The 27,893-nt window shown below is 48.5% G+C and overlaps 1 protein-coding gene across 2 annotated transcripts in view; it reads right to left on the bottom strand.

Annotated features, from left to right (window-relative positions):
* UBE3C (ubiquitin protein ligase E3C) overlaps positions 1–27,893 on the bottom strand; it is a 120,698-nt gene that overhangs the window by 18,002 nt on the left and 74,803 nt on the right. For both annotated transcript variants that reach the window (XM_042927226.1, XM_042927228.1), the window contains 5 exons: positions 27,678–27,810; positions 22,338–22,585; positions 7,999–8,211; positions 992–1,180; positions 828–894 (listed from right to left, as the gene is read on the bottom strand). In XM_042927226.1, coding sequence (XP_042783160.1) covers positions 828–894; positions 992–1,180; positions 7,999–8,211; positions 22,338–22,585; positions 27,678–27,810 — 850 coding nt within the window. The remainder of the gene's footprint in view (positions 1–827; positions 895–991; positions 1,181–7,998; positions 8,212–22,337; positions 22,586–27,677; positions 27,811–27,893) is intronic.

The raw sequence follows: 27,893 nt of genomic DNA, 5'->3' as shown, positions 1-27,893 counted from the left end.
GGCTAAATGGGGAAGGGGCATTAAGGAATCTAGTCCTGAAAGCATTGTTGCACTATATGCTAATTTGGATATAAATTAAAAAAAAAAATTAAAAGAAAAAAAATAAAAAATAAATCACTACATATGTATCTAATATCGAAAATTAATTGCAAGAAGAATAACAGCTTGGAAATATCTTTTTTATTTCTGGTGCTAAACAAACAATGTATACTATAAATGACGTATCACTATAAACAAGAATTATACGCTATGATTAAGAAAAACTCGCCAAAATAACAATGATTGTTTTAAGGATGCTTTTTTTCTCTTCACTGTTCTTAAATACACATGAGGTTAATTTTAAAAAACTTACAAATACCCAAAAGATACACCAATTCGATCTTTGAACAATCTCATTACGGTTTTGTTATTTCTCTGACAACTAATGTTTCTGCGCATCTTTCTATGTGCTCATTGGCCATCTGTATATGTTCCTTTTGGTTTTTCATTTTCTTGAAGAGCAGAAACTTTTAATTTAATAAAAAAGTAAATAGGGGCACCTGGGAGGCTCAGGTTAAGTGTCCCACTTTGGCTCTGGTCATGATCTCGTGGTCTGTGGGTTCAAGCCCCACATCGGGCTCTGTGCTGATAGCTCAGGGACCGGAGCCTGCTTCGGATACCGTGTCTCCCTCTCTCTCTCTGCCCTCCCCGCTCATGCTCTGTCTCTCTCTCTCCCCCGCTCATGCTCTCTCTCTCTCAAAAATAAACAAATATTTAAAAAAAAAAATTAGTTTAGAAACATCATCTGGAACATTTTCAGGAACAAATAACTAGTACTGACAACATACCTGAATAGTTTGTAAAGGATTTTAGGTCCTCAAGACTTATGGGAACTTGTGCACCAGAAATCAATACCTGCCAAAGAAAAAGCAAAAAGGCCAATTTGTAAAATTTGAGACGGATTTCAAGAACGCTTCCTCGCGTCACGAGACAAGTGCGGCTCCAGAAGTACCTGAATCTCCTGCTGGTCAAACATCCGCAGCCACTCCAGGTTCAGCACGTTGGCCAGGCCCTGCCGGAAAGCCAGGCAGTGCTGGCGGATCTGGCGGTTCAGTCTGTAGTCGGCTACGAGGTGGATATACGCGATCCTGTTGGCGCTGGTGACAGGGATGTCTTTTCCACCAAATTTTAGTTCAACTACCTGTGAACGTTAAAATCGGGGTCTGAAAATCCCAAGTATGACTAGAGTGAAACAATTTCTTCAGAGACACTTGCCGGTGCTGCTGCGTCGCGAGAATAAAAGCTGGGCGCCTGGGGCGCCCCAGTCTGCGTCGGCGCAGACGCCGCTCTCGTGGGACTGTCCGAAGCCCGGCATCTCACCGTTTCAGATCAGCAGCCACCAACGCCTTCTCCAAAGCACTAAGGAATGACGCGACAATGTAATCGTGGCAACTTCATTCTCAAAAATTAGGAATCGCGAAGGGCAAAGGTATGAACCAAAAAATGAACTTAAATCAAAAGCGATTCAATCTGGAGAAAATACAGCTTAAGGAATGAAGGTTGCGGTAGAATAATTGTTCATATTTGTACAAACAGCACGTTCTTCTCTTTGTATTTCCATCATGTTGGTACTATGAAGTACCCTATTTTTTTAGAAAAGATTTTATTTTTAAATAATCTCTACACGAACATGGGGCTCGAACCTATAACCCCAAGATCGAGCGTCGCACGTTCCACCGACTGAGCCAGCCGGGCACCCCTGAAGTATTTTAAATGTGACTCAGAGGACAGTGGCAACATCAGAGGTAACAGACCAGCGCGTTCCCGCGTATCTGAACTGAATTCCCAAGAACGAGTGGTTACCGTCACGCGGGCACATCACAAAACCTGCAGGTCCGGCACACGGTCACTCGCGGACGCGCCAGGCGGGGGCAGAGGCCGGGCGCCGGCTCGCCCGCCCACTGCAACGGACACCCGCGAGTCCGCTGGGCCCCCGAACCGCTCTCGCCGTTGGCACAGCGGTGGTATTTTCAATAGCGTCTCACACACCAGAGGGGACGACAGAACACCAGACGATCACGAACGCGCAGGCCCGAACGCGCCTTCTAAGTTCCTCGTTTCCTAGCACTTAAATGGGAGAAACGCACTCTCAGGTGCATCCGGATGACGGGGAGACAGCGAATCCACCGTAAGTGAACGAAGACATTCCAGAGCCACCGCGGAGGCGGCCCCCCTCCGGGGCAGACACGGCACCTCCTGCTCACGTTCCTCCACCGCCTGCGCTTCTCCTGGGACCCGTCACGTTCCATGCGGATGGAGGACGGTGGCACGTCACCCCGGTGTCTCACCGCTTGGCACAAAGGCCATTTAAAAATCTGCTGAAGATGATAAACTCGTCCCGTGCCTGACGGCCCCACGACCACCTCACTGGGTTTGCTTTTCCCAGATGGCACGTTCTAGGTGACGCCCCCCTTCTCACTGATTCCCGTTCTCCGCGCTCCGCACGCACGTCTCCCGCACGTCTCCAGCCGGGGACAGGCCACGACGCCTCCCGTGCTCGCCGTCCGCTGGCAGGCCATCTGTGACCCGGGCCCCAGGAGCTCGCTGCTCTGTTTTCATCTCAAAATCCCACCCGTTCCTTTAAGAGGACTGCCAACAGGTAATAAGCGAGGGTGTACTGAGTGACTCGAAGACAAAGGACCCACGAAACCGTCAGTTGAAGGATTCCCAAGCCCCAGCAGCCCTGCCTGATGGGACGGCCATGACCTTTCCAGTGACTCTCTGGGCTCCACCCACACAACTTCCCACGTTCCACACCGTGTCCGGCTGCCCTAGGATCTCAGGTCTGAGAGCATATTTAAAGCTTTCAATCTGGAACCAGAGCAGCTCTTACAGCCAGAGCTATCTCCCCGCTTCGGAATGTCTGCATTCACGGCGTGGCTGCGTGCACGGGCTCCCCCCCCCCCCCCCCCGCCTCCCTCCCTCACTCACCGGAGCGGACGGGGCCTCACTCACTCACTCACTCACTCACCAGAACAGCTCATTTTACCCTCAGCGCAGCAGACGCACCCTCTGAAAATGAGGACGGGCCTCTAGGACTTGCCCAAGGCCACAGCACAGCTGCAAAGCCAGGGCTTCAACAGGGTCCTGGGACTCAGGTTCACGCTCTCCCACGTTACAGACGCCCATGCCGGGTCCACGTTAAGCCCCGAGTGCCCGCTCGGGAGAGCTCTGGGTACAGGTTAGCAGGCTGAAGTCTCACGTTCGTTTTCCAGCAGGCTAACAAACAGCCGGACTGATTATACCAAAGGAAACAAATTGGGGAGGAACACTATTATTTGAAAAGGGAAGATTAATTAACATAACCTGCCAATGTAATGAAGTAGCTGCATATTACAAATCTTTAACTCGCAGTATTTTATAAATGGAAACCTGTATGAAGGCCCATGTTTTTATATCCATCTCCATGGGAATCCATAAGATACCCCCAAATTAGCTGCTTTACCAGTGACTTTCTAAATTTTTCTCATTTGACTCTTTAGTATAATTATTCTTATGCACTGTCATCTATAATCTCTTTATCCAGTGGGAATTTCTATGAGTAATTGGAACATCTTAACTTCACACTTTTGCTTTTAATAGATTCCAATATTATCAGTGGTGCTTTAATGGAACTCTTACAAATGCGACACTTCACTATTACCACCTATTTCAGAAGGAAAAATGGGAAATACTCCCATTAGCAAAGGCCGTGGACAGGTCATCATAAAACTGACTGCCCTAGCACTTTTATTTCGTTTTTAAATCATGCCACCAGGTGCAGGGAGACAAGAGTAGCCAGCAGCATTGACATCTGTATATTCGAGGTTTCCTTATGCCGATAAAAAAACCCCCTCTTTAAAAAAAATCTGAATTCTGCAGGTTGAAACTTCAGGTCTATAAAACGGAAGAGGGGCACCTGGGTGGCTCAGTTAAGTGTCTGACTCTTCCCTGTGGCTCAGGTCATGATCTCACAGTTTGTGAGCTCAAGCCCCGTGCCGGGCTCTGCACTGACAGTGCGGAGTCTGCTTGGGATTCTCTCTCTCTCTCTACTCCTCCCCTGCTCATGCTCGCTCACTCACTCTCTCGGAATAAATAAACATTAAAACAAAATAAAAAAATAAAATAAAATAGAATAAAACAAAATAAAATGGAAGAAGAGATCGAAACAAAGCAACTAAGTAAGATGTAACCAAAAGAAATACGGTTCTGTATTCCTCATTCTTATTTTATCGCACAGTATTGGAATTACTTTTCATTTTTCTAAGATTGATTTTTAAATAATCTCTACACCCAAAGCGGGGCTCAAACCCACAACCCCGAGATCAAGAGTCGCACTCTCTTTCGACTGAGCCAGCCGGGTGCCCTGATAGTACGTTTCAAAACTGCCTGGAGATGAACTAGTAAGAGGGGGAAGCAGGAGGCCTCAGGCAGGATCGTTACCTTTGTTTCCATTTAGGATTTAATCCACAGCTATTTCTTCAATACGCAGCTTGTTAAAGGCTAAGAAATAGACTAAAATTCGAGTACCATGACGATGAACATTTAAAAATGCCCAGAATTTAAACAGCAGGATGTATTCATCCATGTGTGTGTTTTCAATCTTTGTTTTTGAAGACACCTCTGTGGCGTCGGAACCGTGCAATGTTCTGCAGCCCAGGGAGGAAGCCAATAAAGATCTTAAATCTCCTCGTAACTTTCTCAAAGAACCGTCAGGGACTCACACAGCTCTGTGCGTCACAACAGCACAATGAAACAGTCCTTCACACTCAGCAGGACGGCTGCTATTTTTTTTTAAAAGAGAGAGCGAGAGAGAGAGACAGAAAAGAAGGCAGAAAGCAAGTGCTGGCAGGTGTGTGGAGGGATCAGAACCTCTGCAGAGCCGGGAGAAATGCACCGTGGTGTACCCGCTGTGGAGGACGTGCGGCAGGCCCTCGGAAAGTCACCATTAGAACCTGCGCAGGACCCAGCAATCCCACCTCTAGGTATGCACCTACGGGAAGGGGACGCAGGGACTTGAACAGATACTTTGACAGCAACGTTCACGGCATCCTTGTTCACGATGGCGGACACAACTCTACTGTCCATCAAGGGATGAGCAGATAAAGGGGACGCGTATGTACGATGGAGTATCAGCCTTAAGAAGGAAGAAACCACAGGCGAACCTGGAGGACGTCGCACTCGGTGGCACAAACCTGTCACAGAAGGACAAATACTGTGTGATTCCACCTGTATGAGGTCCTTACAGCCGTCAAACTCACGGAGACCCAAAGGAGAATGACGGGCACCAGGGCACGGGGGCGGGGGACCGGGGCTCCAGTGCAACAACGTCCTGCCCGCCTACCCTCCTCTGACTCAAATAAAATCTACTTCGCTCAAGATACCTACAGAATTACTTTATTTTTCAAAAATTTATTTTAAGAGAGAGTGCACTGGTGAATGCAAGTGGGGGAGGAGCAGAGAGAAAGGGGGGGGGGAGAGAGATACAGAGAGAGAGAGAGAGAGAGAGACAGAGAAAGAGAGAGAATCCCAACCAAGCAGGCTCCATGCTGACAGAGTGGAGCCCGACTCTGGGCTCAAACTCACCAACTGTGACATCATGAATTGAGCCAAGATCAAGAGTCGGATGCTTAACTGACTGAGCCACCCGGGTGCCTCGAGGACGTCATTTTTAAAATGAAGATTACACAGGCGTGCTCTCATGAAAACTTGTTTCATTGCTTAACCCCCGGGTTGTGGTTCCTCTGAATTCTGGAAACACCTAACCCGAAGGCTGCTTCCAGGCCCCGCCCTGACTTACAGAATCAACATCTCAGGTTTCTCTGAGAGGAGGCTCCCGTATTTTCTTTGTTCTTTTCTTTCTTTCTTTTTAAAAAGATGTTATTTTTTTAAGCAATCTCTACCCCCAACAGGGGTGCTCGAACTTACAACCCCGAGATCAAGAGTCGCATACTCCACGGATGGAGCCAGCCAGGTGCCCCTAAGTGTTTTCTGGTTATTCATTCTTCTATTAGCTCCAAAATGCACCTGTTTAGGCCACCTTACCCTGACGCACGGAAATACTGCAAACCAGCGGTGGATGGACACAATGGTTGTCTTTCTGAGCGTAGGTCTAACCTTTCTCAAGCCCAAGGCCTCAGATTGTCCTCCAAGAGGACAGGAGAAGCTCAGACTCCCTGGTGTCTGTCTGCCTCCTCTCGTGCACCCCCAAACTTAGCCACCTCGACATCTGCTCACCTACCCAGTGAATGCCTTTCCACCCAGCCAGCCTCTCCTCCAGGTAGCTCTCCCTGACCTACTTGGAGCTGAGCTACTAGTAAACTGATACCTCACTATCCTGTTCGTATCGGCCTCCCTCGTTAGTTTACAAACCGTCTCCCATGCCTGGCCCGAGGGCTGGCTCACAGAGTGTCATTAACGTCTCATAATGAAAACATACGGACCAGGCACGGTGGCAGGTAGGTAACACGATACGAAAATAACCAAAATTGCATTAGTTCAAATGTGTTCAATACATGTGCTTATCAAAATAAAACGTGAGAGCTCACACCTGGAGGGTCAGGTTGAGGAGTACCCTGTGTGGGTCAATGTACTCTCAGTGGTGGCTTCACCAAACGCTAAGTATCTATCTACTACGAAGTTACTTTTGAGCTGGCAAAGCCTCAGTCAGAAACCAAGTAATAACAGAAATTTAGAGAAACGGGTATGAAGTTCAAAGGTAACCACATTAAAATACGACTACTAGGTTCGGAAAATGGCACGATCCATGTAAGAACATCAGAAGAGCAGTCCTTCCCCACAGAAGAGATGTATTTGTCTGAAAACCCAAATCAAGTTAGACAAGCAAAGCTGGGTAGTTAAAATCTAGTAAGATCAGAGAGCAGCATCAAAGGTTCTTAAATGTTGGATCTGTCTGTGTACATTAACAAAGGCTTTGTGGATTACGGGGAGCACGTGAACACAGGCCGAGGCAGACAGAACAGTAGACGCGCGTCCACGGCGCAGCGCCCGTTTCAGCAGGTGTCGCCTCCTAGCCGATCTGGGTCATCTCCGCGTCCACCCGCTGCCCCTGCTCCCCTAATCCTGGAAGCAAATTCCGGATGTTGCCGAGTCTTCCGCCGCCTGGTGTGTTGTCCACGCGTGTGCACAGCGGTATTATCACCACAGCCGAGAAGTGGAAATAACCCAGACGTCCCTCAGCCGAGAAAGAAAACGCGGCACATCCGTACAATGGGACGACGTTCGGCCAGAAACAAAAAAAAAGCACCGGCTCCTGCAACAGGTGAACGAAGCCGGTCATATAAGGCCACAGGCCGTAAGATGCGGGTTATGTGCCACATCCAGAGACAGAATGTAGGCGGTGCTCACCCACGCTGGGCAGGAGCGACCCGCTAACGGGCACAGTCTCTGTGGAGGGCCGCAACCATCCCGAACTTAGCTGCTGGTGACAGCGGAGCACTCTGGGGGTACACTGACCCGCGCCATGCTCTAAGGCGTGCATTCTTATGGTACGTACGTTATATCCCGACAATACTGTCATTTAAAAAATTAGTTTGAATCATCTCTAACATGCACGGTTTTTTTTTTTTTTTAAAGATAAACACACCAAGGCCAACCAGACTGATAACAAAGGCCAGCGATCTGTGTCCGAGCCACCGAGGCCCCCACGGTGATCAGGCAGGGAACAGAGGCGCACGGAGGCCCCTCGGGGCTCCTGTCAGGAAGGCGCTAACCCGCCACTCCCAGGGACCGAGAGCCAGCCAAGGGGCAGGGGTTAACCCCCGGCCCAGGAAGAGAGTCCCCGAGGACAGCCGTCACAAGGGAGTGGGGCGAGGGCCCGGGTGTCTCCAGCCCCCCCCAACTCCCCACTTCTAACCCGCAGCCACGGCAGTTCTTCCAAGGGAGACGTGGAGCCTCCCCCTGCAAAGAGAAACCCTCCTTGTCGCCATGTGAACAGCAGCCGGTGAAGGGCCTCCTCACCTGCGCCTCTCCCAGGTCGTTGTTCACCACCGTGAAGTTGAGCCCAAGCTCCTCCACGTCGCCTTCGTAGCTCTTGAGAAACAGCAGATTCTTGTACACTTCAGGGTCTAACGAAGCCAGATGGTGGATGTCCACGTCCGCACTGGTTCCCAGCAATTTGGACAGGAAGAAGCCGGCGAAGGGCAATTCCACCAGCATATTCTCATAGAGGGCCTTCAGATGAGAACAAGGAACAACGATCAGTATGTCACAGGAATCCTTTCTCATACTTCCTACAAATAAAAAAAAGGCCAACTTGAGCCTGAAGAGAATCCTAAGACAGCAGATACCTTCTCTCCGCAGCAGCGACGACGGCGGAAGCTAGCGTTTGGCGAGCACTTACCCGCGCTGGGCCGGTTTGACCATTCGCCGCGTGCGCTCCGCGTGTCACGACTCTCAAACACCTGAGGGCCGAACCACAGCACGTTCACACCAAGGGGGACGTTCGAGAGCCACACGTGTTGTGCCGCAACGGTGGTCAGCACACGTTTTCCGCAAAGGGCTCTGCCAGCGGAGGGGTCTCCTGGCTGCGCGGGCCGGAGTTTGACGCACGCTCTCGAGAGGCCTCCTGTCTTTCCCGGTACTGCTGGCCACAGCCGGTGGCCCGGGCCTTTGGGCTGTGTCACTCCCAGCCCTGCCTCTTCGAGAGGCTGTCGTCCCTGGGTGTGCCGGCACCTCCCTCCCCGGTCTCTAACATGAAGACACCTGTCACCGGGTTTGGGATCCTCTCTCACTCAGTGTGACCCCTCCTAGCTTGACTGCATAGGCAAATAAGGTCGGGTTCCCAGGCGCCAGGGATCAGGATGGAGCCTCTACCTTTTCTGGGGCCGCGGTTCAACGCACGACCGCAGGCTGGACCAGCTCGGTGGCCATGCCTCCACTCTGCCTCTAGCAAAAGGAGCATAGACAATGCGTGGACGAGCGAGGGCAGCTGTGTGCCAGGGCTGCACTCAAGCAATTCCCAACGCCAAGAAATACTATCCTTCAGACTTTTAGCGACCAAAAGGAAAAAGCCTTCCGAGCACCCTGGCCACGCGACAGGCAGCAGGCGGGGCCCGGCCCACAGGCTGCGGTCTGCCCTGCGCTGTTCTTACAGGGGGAGACTGAGCGTGGGAGACGCGTGTGCAGACCCTGGGAGTCAGCGGCTGGCAGAGGTGGTGCCAAAGCAGGTGCCCTGGCGCCCACACCAGGACTCCTCTGCTGCGTTCCTGTCTGCCCTGTGTCTGCAGACGGCGACAGATAACCAGACCGCACACTCGCGCACGTTAAAGGGTAATTTACGTACCGTAAGATAAAATGTGCATGCGGCCTGATGAATTATTAGTCACACCCGTGCAGCGGCCACAGAAGGCGTCAAGACACAGAACACTTCCCCCTCCCCGAGATCCCGTGAGAGTTCCCTCCTGTTACCCCATTCTGTGGTCATCACCATGGCTGAGTCCCGCCGGGCCCAGGACTGCGTCGACGGGATTATACAGCACGCGCCCTCTTCCACACGCCTTCTCACAACATCCTGTTTCTGAGACTCGGCTGTGATACTGTTCTCTCACCGAAGGCTGTGTGACACCGTCGCGTGACGGGCACATGGTGGACACGTGGGCGGTGTCCCATTTGGGGCTGCTGGACAGTCGGTCTGAGCCCTTCTGTGGATCCGTGCTGGCTTCTCCCAGTACAGACCTAAGACCCGTTAACAGGGGAAGTGCTGGGCCCCAAGCTGCGTTTGGCTCTATTAGGCAACGACATGCTGTTTTCCAAAGTGCAACCATTTTCCCACCGTGACCAGCAAGCAGGAAGATTCCAGCTGGTCCAGGACCTCACCAACGATTGGTACAGTCAGTCTTTTTACGTTTAGCTATTGTGGCTGGTGCAATGGGGTACCTCGCTGTGGTTTTAATCTGTAACTCCCTCATGACCAGTGGCGACGGCATCACTGTGTTAACCCCCAGATTCTCTACCAAGAGACGGTGCGGGTTTTCCAACATGATGTCAGGGTTCATCTTACATGATAAATATCACTACAGCCCAAGGCTGTAAAGTTCAACAAGGAGTGAGAAAACAGGCTGCAGACTTCTCAGGAACATTCTTGTTATTTTATTCTAAGAGACGAGGGACTTGGAAGCCGCCACAGGTCTCGTCACAAATGTTCTACTGAGACTAAGCGAGCGCATACTGACGCTGGCCTCGTTTTGCGCGGCCCGTCGGGAAGATCTCCTCAGTGGAAGGAGGGGAGGCTTACGGAAGTCAAGGGGAGTCTGGATCTCCACGACAAAGGCCCTTCGTGCTAGAATACTCGTGGTCTGCAGAGACCTGACACGGGGTGAGGGCAGTCCCCACCCCCACTTGGAACGTGGGGAGCCGGGCGCACCTCGTCACAAACCCTGGGACTCTTGCCCGAGACCCTGAGACGGAGTGAGGCCGGGAGGCCAGGCGCCGGGAGCACAGACAGAGCGGGATGGAGGAGGGAGCCCCGCCGTGCAAAGTGCTGCCGCGAGCTGCGGAGCGTGCGCTGTGCTGGGATGGATTCACCGCTTTTCCTGTAGGGGAGATTCCAGTGCCACCACGCCACTCAGGGAACACCGACATAAAAACAAAGTTTAACCCCAGGGGAAATCTCTCAGCCACGAGGCCGCAGCTTTGGAAGCCCCTCTGCCGGGAGGCCGTGCACCTGACCACATCCACATCCACATCCACTAGATGTGGGACGCGAGGCTTTGCCGAGACACGCGCGTGCGAGTTTGCACACAGGAGACCACCAGCGTCCAGAGAGCAGGGGCTCTGCCGCTCCAACCTTCCAGTGCCGACGCCATCCGTCAGCTGGCTTACGGGAGCCCTTCCCTGGTTACGGCTTCCGGCACCCTTATGGCGTCCCCTCGGCCGTTCCACATCAGGTGCCCGCCACTTCCGCACTAGTAACGACAAACAGTGGCCGTCTGTGAAAAACCACTGGTCCCTGAACACACCGAAAACTGAACATTTGTACGAGTGCCCCCTTCCCTCCTCCGCCGGAGAACGCTCAGGTTCACCTTGAGATGGACACCGGAAAGTCCCCCCACTAACACGACTAGAAGGAACTAGAAGACAGCCATGAAACACCCGGAGAGCACTGGCTTGTTTCAGAAAGCCACCGGCCGACAATAAGAGTGACACTCTCCCCAAGTCAGGTCACACCATCTGTTAACTACGTATTTCGTAATATTCCCCCTCCAGCTAAGACTCCAGATGTTCTCTGCCAGGGAAACTGAAGGGTTATGTCCCTGTGCTTTCACTTCTGATTTGAAGACTGATGATTACCCGATTAATTCTAAAAAAAAAAAAAAAAAAAAGAAAAAGAAAGAAGAAAAAAAAAAAAAAGGCAAAAAAGGACTTCGGAACCAGAGAATGAGCAGTACGATGGCGACCGGGCTTAACCCATCTACTGGTATCGCAAAGAAAGAGCTGTTGGAAAATCCACAGTTTGCTTGAAGTTAAGAATGGCTAATACTATTACCCCGGAGCACTTAAAACTCCCATTACTTCTAAATGAACGATGGCTTCAAAGCCAAGAACATTCTGCACAAGACGACATGATTGATTCCAGGTGTTGAAGAAAAGCCTCATTTGTACAGTGGACTTTAAAGTAAGCTGGAAGTGTAAATCATTTGATGTTCAATATGTAAGGTCATTGTTTGCCATTTCTGCATTAGTAACAATAAACCAGTGAAATTCGTTAAATATATCAGAGCTACCTGAATTTTAAACAGAAATCCCACTGTGACTCATAAAATGTAAATGCCTAGGTATAATTTTTTACGTAAGGCAGGTTTAAACCGTTAGAGCATTTAATATACAAGCACTAATAAATGATAGCACTAAAAACTATGATTGCATCAGCTAAATGGATTATAAATTAAATTTCCATAATGTATGCAACCGAGATACAAATGTAAGCATAAATCAAGGTATTTTCTAAACACAGGTTAATTATACAATTTCAAAACTGCCTATTTTTTATGCAAAATAATCCACTTAGCATTTTCCACATTGGCCTTAATTCTCAGCCAGTTGCACACTTGTTCCAGAAGCACATCAATAACTACTTGTCACGAAAAAACTGCAATAGGTATATGGAAAAAACCTGTAGCGTATTTTTCAACTGTCTGTCTTTTATGAGTGTTTATAGCTAGAGATTGTGCCAAAATGATTTGAAATAAAAAGGATTAATTATAGTAGAAGCCTTTTAATATAAGTGAGTGCAGTCGCAATGCAATTAATGCAAATCGTGGCGCTATCGGGAGAATAAATGTGAACCGCGTCACAGGCCATTTCTGTTTGTTGCCAAATAACTTCAGTAATTTACTACATTAAGAATCAATAAAAAAAATAATGCTTTTCAAATGCATCTCTATCAATCTTCAGGCAGTTCTAAAGTGAACATTTATAACTTAATCTAAAAACTATATCAGAGTTGTCTTGTATTAAAACCACCCTAATTGAGTAAGAAGATAATAATTTTAATTATTTCAGATCATGCTAACCTTGGAGTTTAAAAAAATAAGGAAGAAATGTAAAATAAGGATGTAAGCTGACAGTAATACGTTATTTATTAAAAAAATTTTTTTTAAGAATCTTTATCTATTTTTGACAGAGAGAGAGAGAGAGAGACAGAGACAGAGACAGAGACAGAGTATGAGCAGGGCAGGAAGAGATAGAGAGGGAGACACAGAATCCGAAGCAGGCCCAGGCTCCAAGTTGACCGTCAGCACAGAGCCCGACGCGGGGCTGAAACCCGTGACCCTTGAGATCACGACCTGAGCCGAAGTCGGCCGCTCAACCAACTGAGCCACCCAGGCACCCCAGTAATACGCTATCTAATAGTTGTGCTTCAAAATTACTAACCGGGAGTGGAAAACATGGTCTCTCGCTGGGACTACCGTGGGTTTTAGGCCCATAAGCTCCCGCAGGGCAGGAAACACACTCCATCCTTAACAGGACCTGAGTCTACATGCAACATCCGGCATCCGGGCGCTCAGGAGACATTTATTAAATGCCAACTTATTATGTGCTAGGGACTACTGTGTACACTGAAATTCTACAACCATAAATTTGTTTGCAAAAACCCATTTCTGCTCTTTGAAGACACCCCAGGTTATGCAAAACCACGTGTGTGTCCACGTGTGTGAAGAGTCACTCCAAGCCCCTGGGCGTCCACAACCCTGTCCCAGGCGTCTTTCCGTGGCGCTCACTGCTTTCGTCAGCACAGCGGCAATGACACCGGGTGTAAAGGTTTGCGCCCCGGGTTCCCAGGTATCTCCCGTGCACCGTCACCACCCAAGATGGTGAGGCAGCCCTCCACCTCCACACTCCCTCCTGCTCTCGGGCACCTCCAGTGTTTCTTTACATATCGACTCCGTCCGTTCAGGACTCGGCAAACACCCACCAAGCACGACTGGGCAGGTGCAGTGGTTCAAGGGATCCCTGAAACCCGGAGGCTCCATGCGACGGTGCTGGCACCGCCTTCTCTTCCCACGGGGACTCCAGGTGCCAGAGAGCAGGGCGCTCCTCTCTAGGCCCCAGTCCCACGCCTCCAGCCACGGCCACGGCCACTGCCAACACTGGAAGCCAAGGCTTTCGAGAGAACGGGTCGTTACTTGCTCATGGCAACGGACGGTCTGGACTTCATGCTTTGACAGCTTTATTGAAAAAAAGTTAAACTTTGGAAAACCTGTAGGGGATGTCGGGTGGGTGGGAGATGAAAGTTCACCTCTCATAGCCTATTCTCCTCATCGGACATCCAGAAATCAACCTGTGACGTGGACTAATTCTGAGCGGCGGGCGCCTCCCCTCTCTTCGCCTCCCCTCCCCTCCTCTCCCAGGTTCCCGCTCTTCCCAGAGGGCCGGTCTCTGCCCACAGAAATACTTCTGGAAGATAAACACCCAAAAGGGTTTGCCCCAGTAACAAACCCACAGTCCCATTTATAGCCACAAGGAGTAAACATCTGGGAGTTTTAGAACTGTTGTTACATTCCTGCTTCTGAGAGATTTAGCAAGAGTTTAGAAAAACAGGGAGGTCCAGCTAAGGTACCCCACACAGCAGGAACTATTTTCACTAATGAAAAGGAAACATTTTTCAGGTTTAAAAGTTCTTGAGGCGCCTGGCTGGCTCAGTCTGTAGAGGGTGTGTGTGAATCTTGATCTGCGGGTTGTGAGTTTGAGCGCCATGCTGGTTGTAGAGACTACTTAAAAATAAAAATCTTAAAAAAAATTCTTTTACCACACAGGATAATAAATATTAGACTGAGATCTGTCATACCACCTCCCTTGAAATTTGAGCATATGGGTGTCCCTCAAGGGCGTTATCTCCAGGCACTGAGTACTTTCCCTAGCAAGACTAGGATCCGTGACCTCCAGACCCCCTCTAGCTTCCAGCGGTCACACCCACCGACTCCGCCCCATGTCAGTTTCCTTCCGCTAACTCCCCGACACTTTCTGGCTCTTGCAAAGTCACCACATTACACTGCTGTTTCTTGAGCTTCGCTGAGACACAGGTCACGTCCCTTACGAGTCACCCATTTACAGAGAACAAGCCAGCGGTCGTACAGGCAGAGTGGTGTGGCCGTCACCACAGCTGGGTTTTGGACATTTTCATCACCCTGTACTCCTTAGTGGTCCTCATTTCTCCCACGCTCCCATCCTGGGACGATCTTTCATCTACTTTATGTCTTCACAGATTTCCCTTTTGGGACATTTCAGCCATCTTCTGTGATTGGCTTTGCTCACGTAGCGTGTTTCGTTCAGCGTGCAGAGGCGGGGGAAGATTCCGTCGCAGGGCTGGAACGGTTCTGTTAGTCTTGGTCAGCTGACGGCCGTTTGGGTTACGAATCCCCTCGGGCTGTTTCCGGTAATGCTGCGCGCACTTCTGGACAAGTTCTGCGCGGACACGTGCTGGCTGGGCCATGGAACGGCCCTGCTGGACTGTGTAGGAGCGGCCGCCCTCCCCCGCGTTCGCGGTCTACTCCCACGGACGGGACCTCGATTCCTCCACATCCCCGCCAGACGTGTTCTTACCGGTCCCGCTGACTCTTCCCGTCCTAGTGGCGGTGAAGTGGTTCTGATGTGCGTTTTCCTGAGGACCGAGGATGGCGAGCATCCCTTCTGTGCTCGCTGCTCACTGATCTATGTCCTTTGGAGAAGCGTCTACTCAGGCCCTTTGCCCACTTTGAAATAAGTTTGCCTTTCCGTTTCCAAGGACTTTAGGTATCCTAGCATAAGTCCCTTACCCTCTTTCAGTTTCTTGATGGTGTTTTTTGAAGCAAAAAGGTTTTGGATGCAATCCGATCTATTTTTTTTTCTTTCAGCATTCTTGGTTTCACTTCTGCGGAGCGCGATTCTTCCTGGCAGCCCGGCAGCACCCGGCACTGCTCCGGGACGGGATGCGCCCGCTCTTCGTCCTCCTCAGCGTCCCTGTCCGTCAGCGTTTCTCTCCTCGTTCGCGCTCTCACACCAGTGGGAAAAGCAAGGCCGGGATCTCCGCCCCTCACTGCCTCTTCCACCACCCGCGCCGCCATCCCTGCTGCTGGGCCACAGCGCCCACTGCAACGCCTCCCACAGCTGCTGGCCCCCTGATGGTGACCCTGACCTAACTGCGTGGCCATCGCCTGCACACTCGGCCTTCTCTTTTCTTGCAAACAAGCACTAGGCTCTACCAGCCCCACACTTGAGCTACCGCTCAGATCTTCTTTACAGAACACCCCTCAAGAGCTGTGACTGAGCTACCCCTGCCCCCATCCTTCCTGGAGCGGAGAACCCCTGTCCTAGGCGTGCAGCCCAACTGGTCCTCACAAAGTGAACCCACTCAGTAAAAGCACTCGATCCCCTAAAGAGGAACTGACCAGCATCCCAGAAACCCCCTGTGCCCCTCCAAGGATAAAGGACCTGATACCCAATAACAGAAATTAGTTTTGCCGGAGTCCTACGGAATACACTCTGCTCTTTCTGGCTTTTTGCACTCAACACCATGTCTGTGCCACACCTCTGAGCTGCTGTGAATAGTTGTAGCTGGGTCACCCCATGGTTCATGTGAATGTCCCACAGCTCATTTACCCGCTGTACTTCTGAGGGACATCTGGGTAGTTTATTTCGGGGCTGCATAATACAGCGTTACTGTGACCGTCCTTATGCACGGGTCTTGGGGAACACACACACACGTATTTCTATGGGTTACACCTATAGGTACAGGACACAGCAGCTGGGGTACCCCCGCAGGTACAGGACACAGTACCTAATAAGGTACTTCTGGAAGACCCTGCTTCCTGTACCTTTCAACCCACGTGCTAAGGCTCTGGCCTCCACCCTCCAGGCAAGCTTCTCGAACACGCTGTGAAATGCTCACTTCTCAGTCCTATGCTCTTGACACATGGACAGCATCTGACTGTTCCTCACTGTCTCTCCCCTGAAACACGGTTTCACGTGGCTTCCAGTCTGCTCCCCGCTCTCAGCTGCCTTCTCCTGACCTTCGGTGGCTACATCCTCCTCCAGCCTCTGAACTCTCAGCCTGGGGACAGCCCAGGACTCGGTTCCTCAGCGTTTCCTCTTCTCTAGCTACACTTACTGCCTGGGCGACACAGCCCCTACCTTGCCTCTCAAGCCAAGGCCCGCAGATTCAACCGCATGCTTAGCTGACATCGCCACAGAACGTCTGATAGACCTCTCAGCCCTAAGGAAAAATGAACACTTCATCATCCCTCCCTAAGCCCCTCTCGGTGGATGACACTTGTATCCCCCCGGTTCTCAGAACAAAATCCGTGTGGCCCTGCTGTCTCTCCTCCTTCCCACCCCAACATCTGAGTTTTTAGAAAATCCCCTTGGGTCCCACTGCTTCCTCTCCAACACTACCTCCCGGGACGAAGATACTAACGACCACCCAACCTGAGTGCCTGTGACACCTCCAACTGGCCGGCTTGCTCGCGCTCCCCTGGCTGCGTGAGCTATTTATGATACCAGTGCAAGGAGATCCGCACAACGTAACTCATATCCCATCACTGCTCTGCTCAGACCCCTGCTGCCTCCCAAAGTTGATCACAATTCTGGAAATGAGAGTAACAATATGTATGTTTCCTTGGTCTGCTTTCATTAAATTAAATTTACTAATTTCAAGCTAGTACTTAAATGTCCTAAAGAATTTAAATGGCTACATTTTGTTTTTTAACATTTACTGTCTTTACTGCACAAATGAAGATTAAAGCAGTGGACGTTAAAGCAGGATGAGCAAGTCTGTGTTTCTAATTTTCATAGTGACCACTTAACATGGCTTAGAGAAACGAAGACGGTCTCGACACGGTACTGATCTGTGTTTGACTAGTATTTGGGAGTGCGTAAAAATTAGGAGAAGGGGTATCCCAACAGCAGGGAAGATCTACTTTATTCAGGAGCAGAAATAATTTTGGTGAATATCTCCAAGTGGCTAAAACTAAAATAATACTTTTAGGTGGTGGAATCAGCTGCATTCTGGAACACCCTTGTCATTTTCACCATACAATCTACCTTGTTTTTATATCATGTTTAATTCTGAAGAAATAAACTGAGGTAGAAAACTATGACCTTAACTGACAAGAAGAATAATTTTCAGATTGGTGAACACTTTGTTTTTAAAGGAAAAGAATGTAAATTCTGTGTTATTAGAATGCTGTAAGGATTTAAGGGAACAGTTCTCAGAGGGGGTAAGATTAAAACAAAATAACCATCTGTAAATTACTATGATCGTTCATTGTTCTGCTTCCAAAAAAAGCTGAAGGTCAACAAGCAAACTCAAAATGAACCGCCCACTGTGGATAATCGGGAGACTCAGAGAAAGCTTGCTTGTGAAATTTGCTGACACCAAAGTAAAAAAGTCTTTACGCTGATTGGAAGGCTTGGATTAAGCACAGGATGACCAACTATTGGCTGAATGTTATGTTTCAAAAATCTAGGCGAAAAGATCTATTAACTTGAGACACAAGAGCACTCAGTTCGGGGACAATCAGATGAGGGAGCTCCGTCACTCTGACCCCTAATGAGCCTGAGAGCTCAGAACAAGGTATTAGAAAAGAGAGGCTTTGCCATTTAAAGACCGAGGTAACTAAATCACTACACTCACTTCAGTCTTCACTTTTAAAGGCTCAGCAGATTTCGTGAGCATTTTACGAAGGGACTCCCGTGGTATAAAAGAATAAATTTTCCCAACTCTCAAAAATCTCAGGGTAAACCATTAACATTTACATTCTAGGACGCGTTAAACGCACACTGTATTCTACTAAAATACAAAATGGTAAACCACGTGTGGAAGGGTGTCTGCTAATTAGAAATCTGAAATATATGACCGAGATATTATCAAATAATCTGATTTACAGGCATCCTGTTCCAATTAAATCAATATTCTGAAGCAAGGGGAAAAAAGCCATCTTCAAATAGAATTCAAATATGATAAAAGATTTCCTTCAATAAATTTCTGAACTTAATTGGTTTAAATGGACCTAGGTGCTTCTATCTGTAAAAAAAAGTTCAAGATGACATTACCACATCCTTGAGCTGTTTATTTATTCCCTGTCGACAGCCTGATTTACAGGCGATAAAATGCAATCACGACCCACACCAGAAGCAGGAACCATCTGCTAATGGAACTTTTAATTGAGAAGTGACCACTGACATGAGGTAATTCTTTCAATGCAGGATTGCTCTTGAAGACCTCTTTGCACTTCATCACAGTAAACAATCACTAACATATGCATTAAAGAAAATTTAAATACATTATGACCCAATAAATATCATAATCAATCAATATACAATTTTCTTCTGCTAAGGATTTAATGTTCAGATACCATACTATTAGCCCTATACTATTACACTCACTTAGATCTCGACAATTTTTAACATGTTGGCACCAAGTTTAACCATTTGTAATCAGAAAATAATCAGATCTTTTAGAAACTAGCACTCCCTTAGGAATTTCTGGAAAATGCAGAAAATTATATCAGTAAAAACTTAACTATGTGAAACGAAATTATCTACCATCATCAAACAACTAGTTTTCTTGCTGATTTTATCTAACCTTCACTACTTTGAAGATTATTGAACTACACTTGACGTAAACTTCATTTCTGGGACAGAGTCTCCAGAGTCTGGTGTGAAGTGATGCACATTCCAGAGCAAAGGAGGGACAGCGATCGGTCATCCGCCCTGCACCTGCGTCTTCGCGAGCGCCGTCAGGAACAGCGTGCCAGGGGATAACTCAGGGGAAAGGAGTCTATCCCCTCAAACTTACAGAACCATTGACCAGAAGACTTCAGTGAACCAGGATGGTCCAATTTTCCTGTCTCTGTATTAATCAAGATCGGACAATTTGTACACTCAGGAAGAAAAAATACAAAACGTTAATAAGATCTCATCATGCAAATAAGATTACTCTGTCGTCTGACACCGCACCGTGTGAAAACCGCCAAACTTAGGACATATTTCAGGGGCACCCTGCTGGCTTGGTTGGTGGAGCACGTGACTCTCGATCTTGGGGTCGTGAGCTCAAGCCCCACACTGGGTGTGGAGATTATTTAAAAATGTATTTTTTTTAAAAAATTAGGAGGTATTTCAGGTTAGTCTAGCAACATAAAGCTCCCCTTCATTATTATTTTAGATTTTAATTTTACTATTATTAATTTAGGAGATTCTTGGGCTCACCTTAATAAAAATGACTACGCATCATCTCAAAGATTTTCATGAAACGAGTTACGAAAGCCGTGTGCTCCAGAGGGAGCCGGGGGGTGGGGGGGGGGGTGTCTGGTGGACAGCTGACACCAAAGCCAGCACGCGGCGTCGCGGGGAGAGGCAGGGTGTCTCAAAATGAAGTGAGAAAATGATCTGTTTGACACGTACGCTAAGGAATCTAACGTCAGGCCGATGTCTGAAGCTGGTCTCTGAAACGATAAGGAGAGCCTAAAGGAACATACTGGTGTAACGGTGAGATCGAGCTGAGCCCATCAGAAAGCTGGAAGACGAACCTGTATGATTACAACCGCGCATGTGGAATCGGAGCAAACGGTAATGACCGGACCTCCTACCGTGCATGTCAAAGAGAGATCCACGACCTACCGGTTCCTTCCGCTGCCCCTCCGCTGCGTTGGGTCCTGGGGCTTCATTACCGTTTGTCATTGGTAAGTATACACAGCACAAGACTGACGACAAAGGCACAGTAATCAAAGCGGTGCCACGCTGGCACAGACACAGAGATGAGTGAAACCGAGAGTCCAGAAATAAACCCTCACATTCACAGTCAACTGACTCTGGGCAAGGGAACCACGTAAGGCTTTTTAACAAACGGTGTGAGGACAAAGGGGTGTCCACATGCGACAGAACCTGCTGGGACCCCTAACTCACACCACCCACAGAAATTAACTCCTAATGGAGCAGAGACTTAAATGCAAGAACTAAAATGACTCAATTCTTAGAACACACACAGGTATAAATCTCTGAGACCCTGGATTAAACCACGTGACCACAAGTTTCTTAGACAAGACTGCAAAAGCTCAGGCAACAAAAGAAAAATAAATGCATTAGAAGCCATCAAGAAAGTGAAAAACAACCCACAGAACGGGAGAAAATACTTGCAAAACACATGTCGGATAAGGACTTGAACTAGAATATATAAAGGACTTAATAATAGAAAACAAACAACTCAATTTAAGAAATGGACAACGTGGGGCGCCCGGGTGGCTCACTTGGTTAATAAATCTGACTTCGGCTCAGGTCACGATCTCACAGTCTGTGGGTTCAAGCCCCGCGTCGGGCTCTGTGCTGACAGCTCAGCCTGGAGCCTGTTTCGGATTCTCTGTTTCCCTCTCTCTCTGCCCCTCCCCTGCACACTCTGTCTGTCTCTCTCTCTCTCTCTCAAAAATAAACATTAAAATAAAAATTTTTTAGGGGCGCCTGGGTGGCGCAGTCGGTTAAGCGTCCGACTTCAGCCAGGTCACGATCTCGCGGTCCGTGAGTTCGAGCCCCGCGTCAGGCTCTGGGCTGATGGCTCGGAGCCTGGAGCCTGTTTCCGATTCTGTGTCTCCTTCTCTCTCTGCCCCTCCCCCATTCATGCTCTGTCTCTCTCTGTCCCAAAAATAAATAAAAAACGTTGAAAAAAAAAATTTTTTTTTAAAGTTAGTATTCAGTTAAAAAGAAAGAAAACCCAAATCTCTTTTTTGGACTTCATCTGTCCCGCGGGGAAGCAGTTAGCCACCCTGGATTTAAATGACGTCTCCTGGCCTGCTGTCCCCACCTTTGGTACACTGAATGTTTGCGTCCCCAGGGCGGTGGCATTAGGAGGCTGGCTCTGGACGGTGATGGGGTCATGAGGCAGAGCCCTCAGGGATGTGATTGGTGTCCTTCTCAAAGGGATCCTGGAGAGCCCCTCACCCCTTCCATCATGTGAGGACACGGTGAGAAGGCACGGACGTGAACCGGGACGAGGGCCCCCACCCCAGGAGACCCCACGGCTTGTTGATGGCGACCTTCCAGCCTCCCGAACCGTGAGAAACACATGTGTGTCCCTCAGAAGCTGCACGTCTGTGGTGCTCTGTTCTAGCCATCCGCAGGGACGACAGGCAGGGACTGACCTGGTTCCTTGACGAACAGCACTGGTATCGGGGGTGTCCTGGCTTTGCTTCTGACTTTACCAGTGGGGGTGGGGGGGCAGGTCCTGTCAAAGTTTCACCAATAAACAGGAAGTGTCCACCAGACTACAGATGAAGTTTTCCTGTCACTTACAGTAAAGGGCAAATTGTGTTTGTGTGCACGGTCGGCGGGTGTGTGACGTGCTGCTCATGACAGCATTACCCTCACGTCATCCTTACACGGCCAATTTTCCTGGAGTTTGCACACGACACATGTACCACTCACCCCATACCCAGTAACAATGGTCGTCTGCCTCGCAGCACTCTAAAAGTTTACGGAACCTTTAAAGACCACTTGTAACTACAGAACCCACTTGTAACACTAGCAATGAGAGCAACAGAGAGCTTTCTGGTATTTCTAGCACACAACCAGACGGCCAACAGCCCCTGAAAAGACTTCGACCAACAGGATTTTATTGTACGTGCCCCCAGGTTCCCCATACTATGCAAATGCTTTATGCTTGTGACTACTGCGCATGTAACGCGTAACGATGAAAGGTTAGTTATTATACAAAGGAATACGATGCAGGGATCACCAAAATTACTTAAGCAATTTTGAATAAAGATCTTCAGTGAAATAGACGGCAACCACACGGAAACACAACCCCAGCACCCTGTGGTCCCAGAACACCGTACCTTTCCAAGCATCCTGCCCAGGAAGTAGTAATGTCTGGCGAAGGAGTCTCCCACCAGCATGTGAGCAGCTGGGCTGGGGTACAGAAGGCCCTCGTTAGTCGTCTTAAAGAACCCCTGATTGGGGTTAAACCCCGACTTCAGCAGTTCATTTAGGAACTCTCTGAAAATGCCACCTCCGTCAATGCCAGCTTCATCCAGGCCATGTGCGTTGAGCAGGTGCACGCGGATCCGCTTTTTCAAATCAGGCTCTGTTAACACAAAGGGGCGATGGGGGCGAGGAGAAAACAATTTTTTACTATGCTAGTATTACTACAGGAAGTTTTGGAAGGGGAGCAAGAATATTAGAGATATTTTAATGCAGGACTAAAATAAAAAAAATCAATGAGATTAAAAACAGATGATGAAATAGACCGACCAGTAATTCCCCCAAAGCTGCCAAGGGGAGAAAGAGAGAAAGAAGTTCCTTTATGTTAACATATCACACACGGAGGTGAGGGGAAACTGAGTGTTCAGGAGCAAATAAAGTTATCCCACATATTCTAAAGGATAGGACGCTCTAAAATACTAGGAGACTTGTACTAGGAGGGAGGGAATTAAGCACGTGAGAATACCAGGGGAACAGCAACCGTTACCAGGAAAGGTGAAAACCATAAATGGATAAAGAAGATGTCAGCGCAATTAACATTACAAAGAGTCTCTGAAAAAGGTGAATGAGGCAGGAGAGTCAGAATCCAGGATCTACATTATCGTTAAAAGCAGTGAGCGGCTGAAAAGGGTACAAGTCTTTTTGGTTATAGTGCGCCACCAAGATTAAAATAAAAAAAAACTGGAGGGGTGCCTGGGTGGCTCAGTCGGTTGAGCGGCCGACTTCAGCTCAGGTCATGATCTTGCAGTCCGTGAGTTCGAGCCCCACGTCGGGCTCTGTGCTGACAGCTCAGAGCCTGGAGCCTGTTTCAGATTCTGTGTCTCCCTCTCTCTGACCCTCCCCTGTTCATGCTCTGTCTCTCCCTGTCTCAAAAGTAAATAAAAACGTTAAAAAAAATAAAAAATAAATAAAAAAATTAAAAAAAAAAAAAAATTGGAAAGTTGGTCAATTAAGCCTGGTATCTTAGAGAAATTTCCACACAGGTCCTCAAGAGGTCAGGAGTGCTGTCAGCAGGGATATGACCCTGGACTCACCCACAATGACACACAGCCTTGGTTCGGTACAGGCCTCGGGACACAGGCCCCAAAATACAAGCCAATGGAAGTGATTCTGCCAAAAGCCAGAACCAGGTGATCTTCACCGGACAGGCTTAATCAGGGTGCGCGGGTCTGAGAAAGTAACTTCACCCCTCCCCACCTGCATCCTGAGCGGGAGCAGGTGCGAGCAGGGGCGGCGGGGCAGGGGCGGTTGCCCCGGGCAGGGTGGGTGCGATGCTGAGAGCTCAGAGGTGCAGGCAGCTCAGCCCAGGTCTGCACCTGGTGCCACTTTGCTGCTGGGCTTTCGGGAGCTGCCACCACCTTTCAGGCTTCCCGCGAGGCCGATCTACGCCAAGGGACAGAGGACCTCTAGAAAACACTCCGGAAAGGGGTTCAGCGGAACGTGGCTTCGGGGAGCCGTGTCGATACTTCTGAAGTCCCAGAGCCTGGCGGTAGATACCCTGTAACACGGTCCAAACCGGGCCGGTACAATTTCTTATATGGACTGAGATCTACACCACTGTGGACAGCGGTACTGACACTATCTTTCACTGACCGGCAGGGGCGAGGGCCACCCCATCCTGCCAGCAGCGACAGAAAAACGCTGCTGGGTGAGCTCTGTGTAAAGGCTCACATTTCCCCCAGAGTAAGGGAGACAAATTAAGCCAGCTGGTTACAGCCTGCTCTCGTACTCCATAAAGGGATACCCATCATTGATTATTTACCCCGAGCTAGCATTTATGTTAGAATTTTACACACATTACTTCAAGTCTTTTAACAACCTTCTGGGTTAAGAATTATCTCCACTCTGGAGTAAGAAAACCAAGGACAAGGAATTATTTATCTAAAGACATACAGCTAGCACTGTAGCAGGAGTGTTATAATGTAAAGATCTGTCTACTGCCTACAAAGCACAGGCTTTTATACTAAACTATATTCTCTTCTTTCTTTACTTTTCTTTTCTTAAAGGTTTTATTTTTAAGCAATCTCGCCAACGTGAGGCTCGAACTCACAACCCTGAAGTCAGGAGTTGCACACTCTACCGACCGAGCCAGCGGGGTGCCCTCTCTCTTTTGTTTTTAAAATTTAATATACTTACATGAGCAACCAGAACATGCTTTTCAGGGATGGTTAGATTCCACAATATGTCATTTGCATCTTTTTTAAAAAAAAATTTTTTTTTAATGTTTATTTATTTTTGAGACAGAAAGAGACAGAGCATGAACAGGGGACGTAAGAGAGAGAGGGAGACATAGAATCTGAAACAGGCTCCAGACTCTGAGCTGTCAGCACAGAGCCCGACGCGGGGCTTGAACTCACGGACCATGAGATCATGACCTGGGCTGAAGTCAGACACTTAATTGATGGAGCCACCCAGGCACCCCAACATCTATTTTGATCAATAGGATTACAAAGTATGTTCAATCTCAAGATCTACGTAAAATGCCAAAAGAAATCTAAGCAGATAATTGTACGTGCAACACAAAAATATAGTTGGGTATTTTTCACCTTTACAGATTCCTTTTTAATGCCCAATTTTAAGGATGAACTATAAGCATTTCTTTGTCATATATAATGTTTTTCAAACTGACTAATAGCAGTCAGCAGCAGATTTTGTAAAAACTCTAAGCATACAAATGTTACAGGCTGGAGACACTTGGCCACGGCCCCCCTTCAACAGTCTCATGGTGGGCAGGGGGTGTGTCATGATTGCTTGGAGACTCAGTGGGCCATCGGAAGTCGCCTCTCTACTTTGGCTAGAATTGAGATTCTGTGGTTCCCTGAAGCTCATTTCTGTAAACAGTAATATGTAAAAAAAATAATAATAAAAACATAATATAATTTCAGAATCAAATCCAGCCTTCGAAATATCTTGACACTACTTGTTTCTAAGGACGAATTTTAAAATCTCTACTTACACGCTAAGGTTTTAGTGGGGGGAAAAAAACTAAGTAAAATGTTACTTTGATTTTACTCTATTACCATTCCCCCTTCAGGAAAACAGTGTAGTAAATCCTGCCCAGTAAACAAACACCTCAAAACCAGCGAACACACAAAGGCTCTCGGAGTGAGCACAGGTCAGTCCAGAGCCAGCTCTGGCGGGCTCTCATCCCAGAAGAGAAGAGCGATCATGCCCAGAGTGACAGCAACCCTGAGAGTGAAGGTGATCACGGCTCCGCGCCCCCACCCTGCCCCCCCGGCGGCAGCACCGCCACGGGAGGGCTCTCCAGGACCGCCCACCGCCCAGGTCGGAGCCCCAGCAGCCAGCTCTCCCCCTACCGGCTGACACCCACACTTGAGAAACCTGTTCCGAGATGACAGATGCCGAGCATTGGTGAAGGAAGGATTTGCTTTAACGACTAGATACACGGGGTAATCATATTAACCGATTATACATAGATGATCAATCAACAAAGCACTTCCCACCAACTTCCCCTAAGTAAATGAAACATTCGGAGATGACAGTTAATTTTACTCCTCTCGCTGGTGAGATACCAATTTTAAGCCATGGTTTGAAAACTCCTGTCAAGAAGGCCTGACTCAGAGCATCTGCAGAGATCTAAAGCATTATGACCAAGCATTATGGGAAGGTTCTTCCACATCCCTTGAACTCAGTGCAAGAATCAGAACACACCTCGGGAGGCAGAGTAGGGTCAACTTTTGAACAACTTTAAGCTTAAGGGTTTATTAGGAAATCTGCGGTTTGTTCTAACTGGACAGTAAGGTCTTTAAAAACCATCTACGTGAATAGTTTTAAAGCTAGTTTAAAGTCGCCGCCGACCACATTTGGAGGCACCCCACCTGCAGCACGTGCAGGAAGCAAGCCTGCGAGAATGAGCGCCCAAGCGGCTGCGCGGGACCGGCCACGCGGGCAGGCCTCCCCTTCCCGACACCCCCCAGCACCGACCGTGCCTCACTTCTGCTCTCACTCACAGTCTTAGTGGCTGGCAAATTATCATTTCGTTCTCTCGAGTTTTCCCCGGGTTCAATCGCAAATTCAACAAACATCTACCGAGCACCCGTGACTTGAGCCGGACAGAGGACAAGGACTCCGGGCCACAGCGCGAGAGCCCCGGCCAAGTGGCAGGCACACCACAGCTACTACCGCCGATTCGCGGGGACCGAGGAGCCCCCAGGAGGAGGTCCAGTTTTTCTCAAAAGTGTGTTGGGCTTGAGTCAGAGTTCCGGATTTTGCCCCGTTCGCAGGTAAAACTTACAAACGAACCATGCTGGCTGGCAGTGAGCTGGGACAGCGGCGGTCCGCCTTCAGAGGGCTACGGCACAGATTAGGTGAGAAAACCACATTATGTGAACATCAAACCCTCACACACAAAACCTGGAAGAGAAGGGACCGGTGACTGACGCTGGCCGTCCGCCGTTATTCCCACAGCGTAACAAAATTAGCTCTTTAAGAAAAAAATCACTTGAATTGAGGTTTTGCTCCCCTCGGAGAGGCGACTGTTACTTCACTTCTGACGACCTCCCATCTCCTGCAGCCGTGATCCAGACCCTGCCTGCCACCTTCCACTGCGAGCTCCCTGCACCGATCTAGCCCTGATTTAATGCAGTTAACAGGGATCCCATACTCTTGAAGGAAAAATTATGAACATGTAAACTAGTAATACAACACTTAATGCTGGGTGTCAGATACTCACAGGAGACAGAACGTGTCACTGACCTCTACGCGCGATCCAAAGTGCTGTTACAGGAGAAATCTCTCCGGTCTTTCTCTACTAGCACTGACGCTGAAGCCCACGTCCTTTTATAAAGAAATCTGCACTGCACCGAGTTTACTCTGGCATGTTAAACAAGGCTTAGAGGTTATAACACACACATAATACAGAACGTAAACGGCGCCCACCAACATTTTCAGAATTCTAGATTTTAGAAACAGACATCTGCGGGTGGAGTGGAGGGGTTTTTTTGCCTTAAAAACAGAAGTCACTATTTGAAAAAGGCTCCTGTTGCACTGATTATCTGTCAGTCTTAGGAATGTTATTTGATAACACACATCTACAGATCCGGCATACATTCCACTGTTAAAACTCATTACAGAACAAGGCGACGGACACTAAGGTTTCAGTGAGGACCTTTTTCTCAAAGAATCCCTCAGGCTCCCCCTGCCGCATGCATACACACAGACAGAATTATACATACCATTTTCTGGGGAAAGTTTGTCATAAGCATCTTCATAAATATAATTTCTTCTTATAGTGACATTAATTCCGTCCAGAAACGGACCGTCTCCTTGCACCTCTTGCTTATCTGCATAAATCAACCTTTGAAAGATCTAACAAACAGAGGAAGCTGTCAGGTTACCTGAAATGAGACTTTGTTATAAACATAAGCAACAAAAAACTGCCACATAAATCT

This window comes from Panthera leo, chromosome A2 (genome assembly GCF_018350215.1).
Source record: "Panthera leo isolate Ple1 chromosome A2, P.leo_Ple1_pat1.1, whole genome shotgun sequence".
Taxonomy (NCBI): Eukaryota; Metazoa; Chordata; class Mammalia; order Carnivora; family Felidae; genus Panthera; species Panthera leo.
This window is presented reverse-complemented; position numbering and strand designations above follow the sequence as displayed.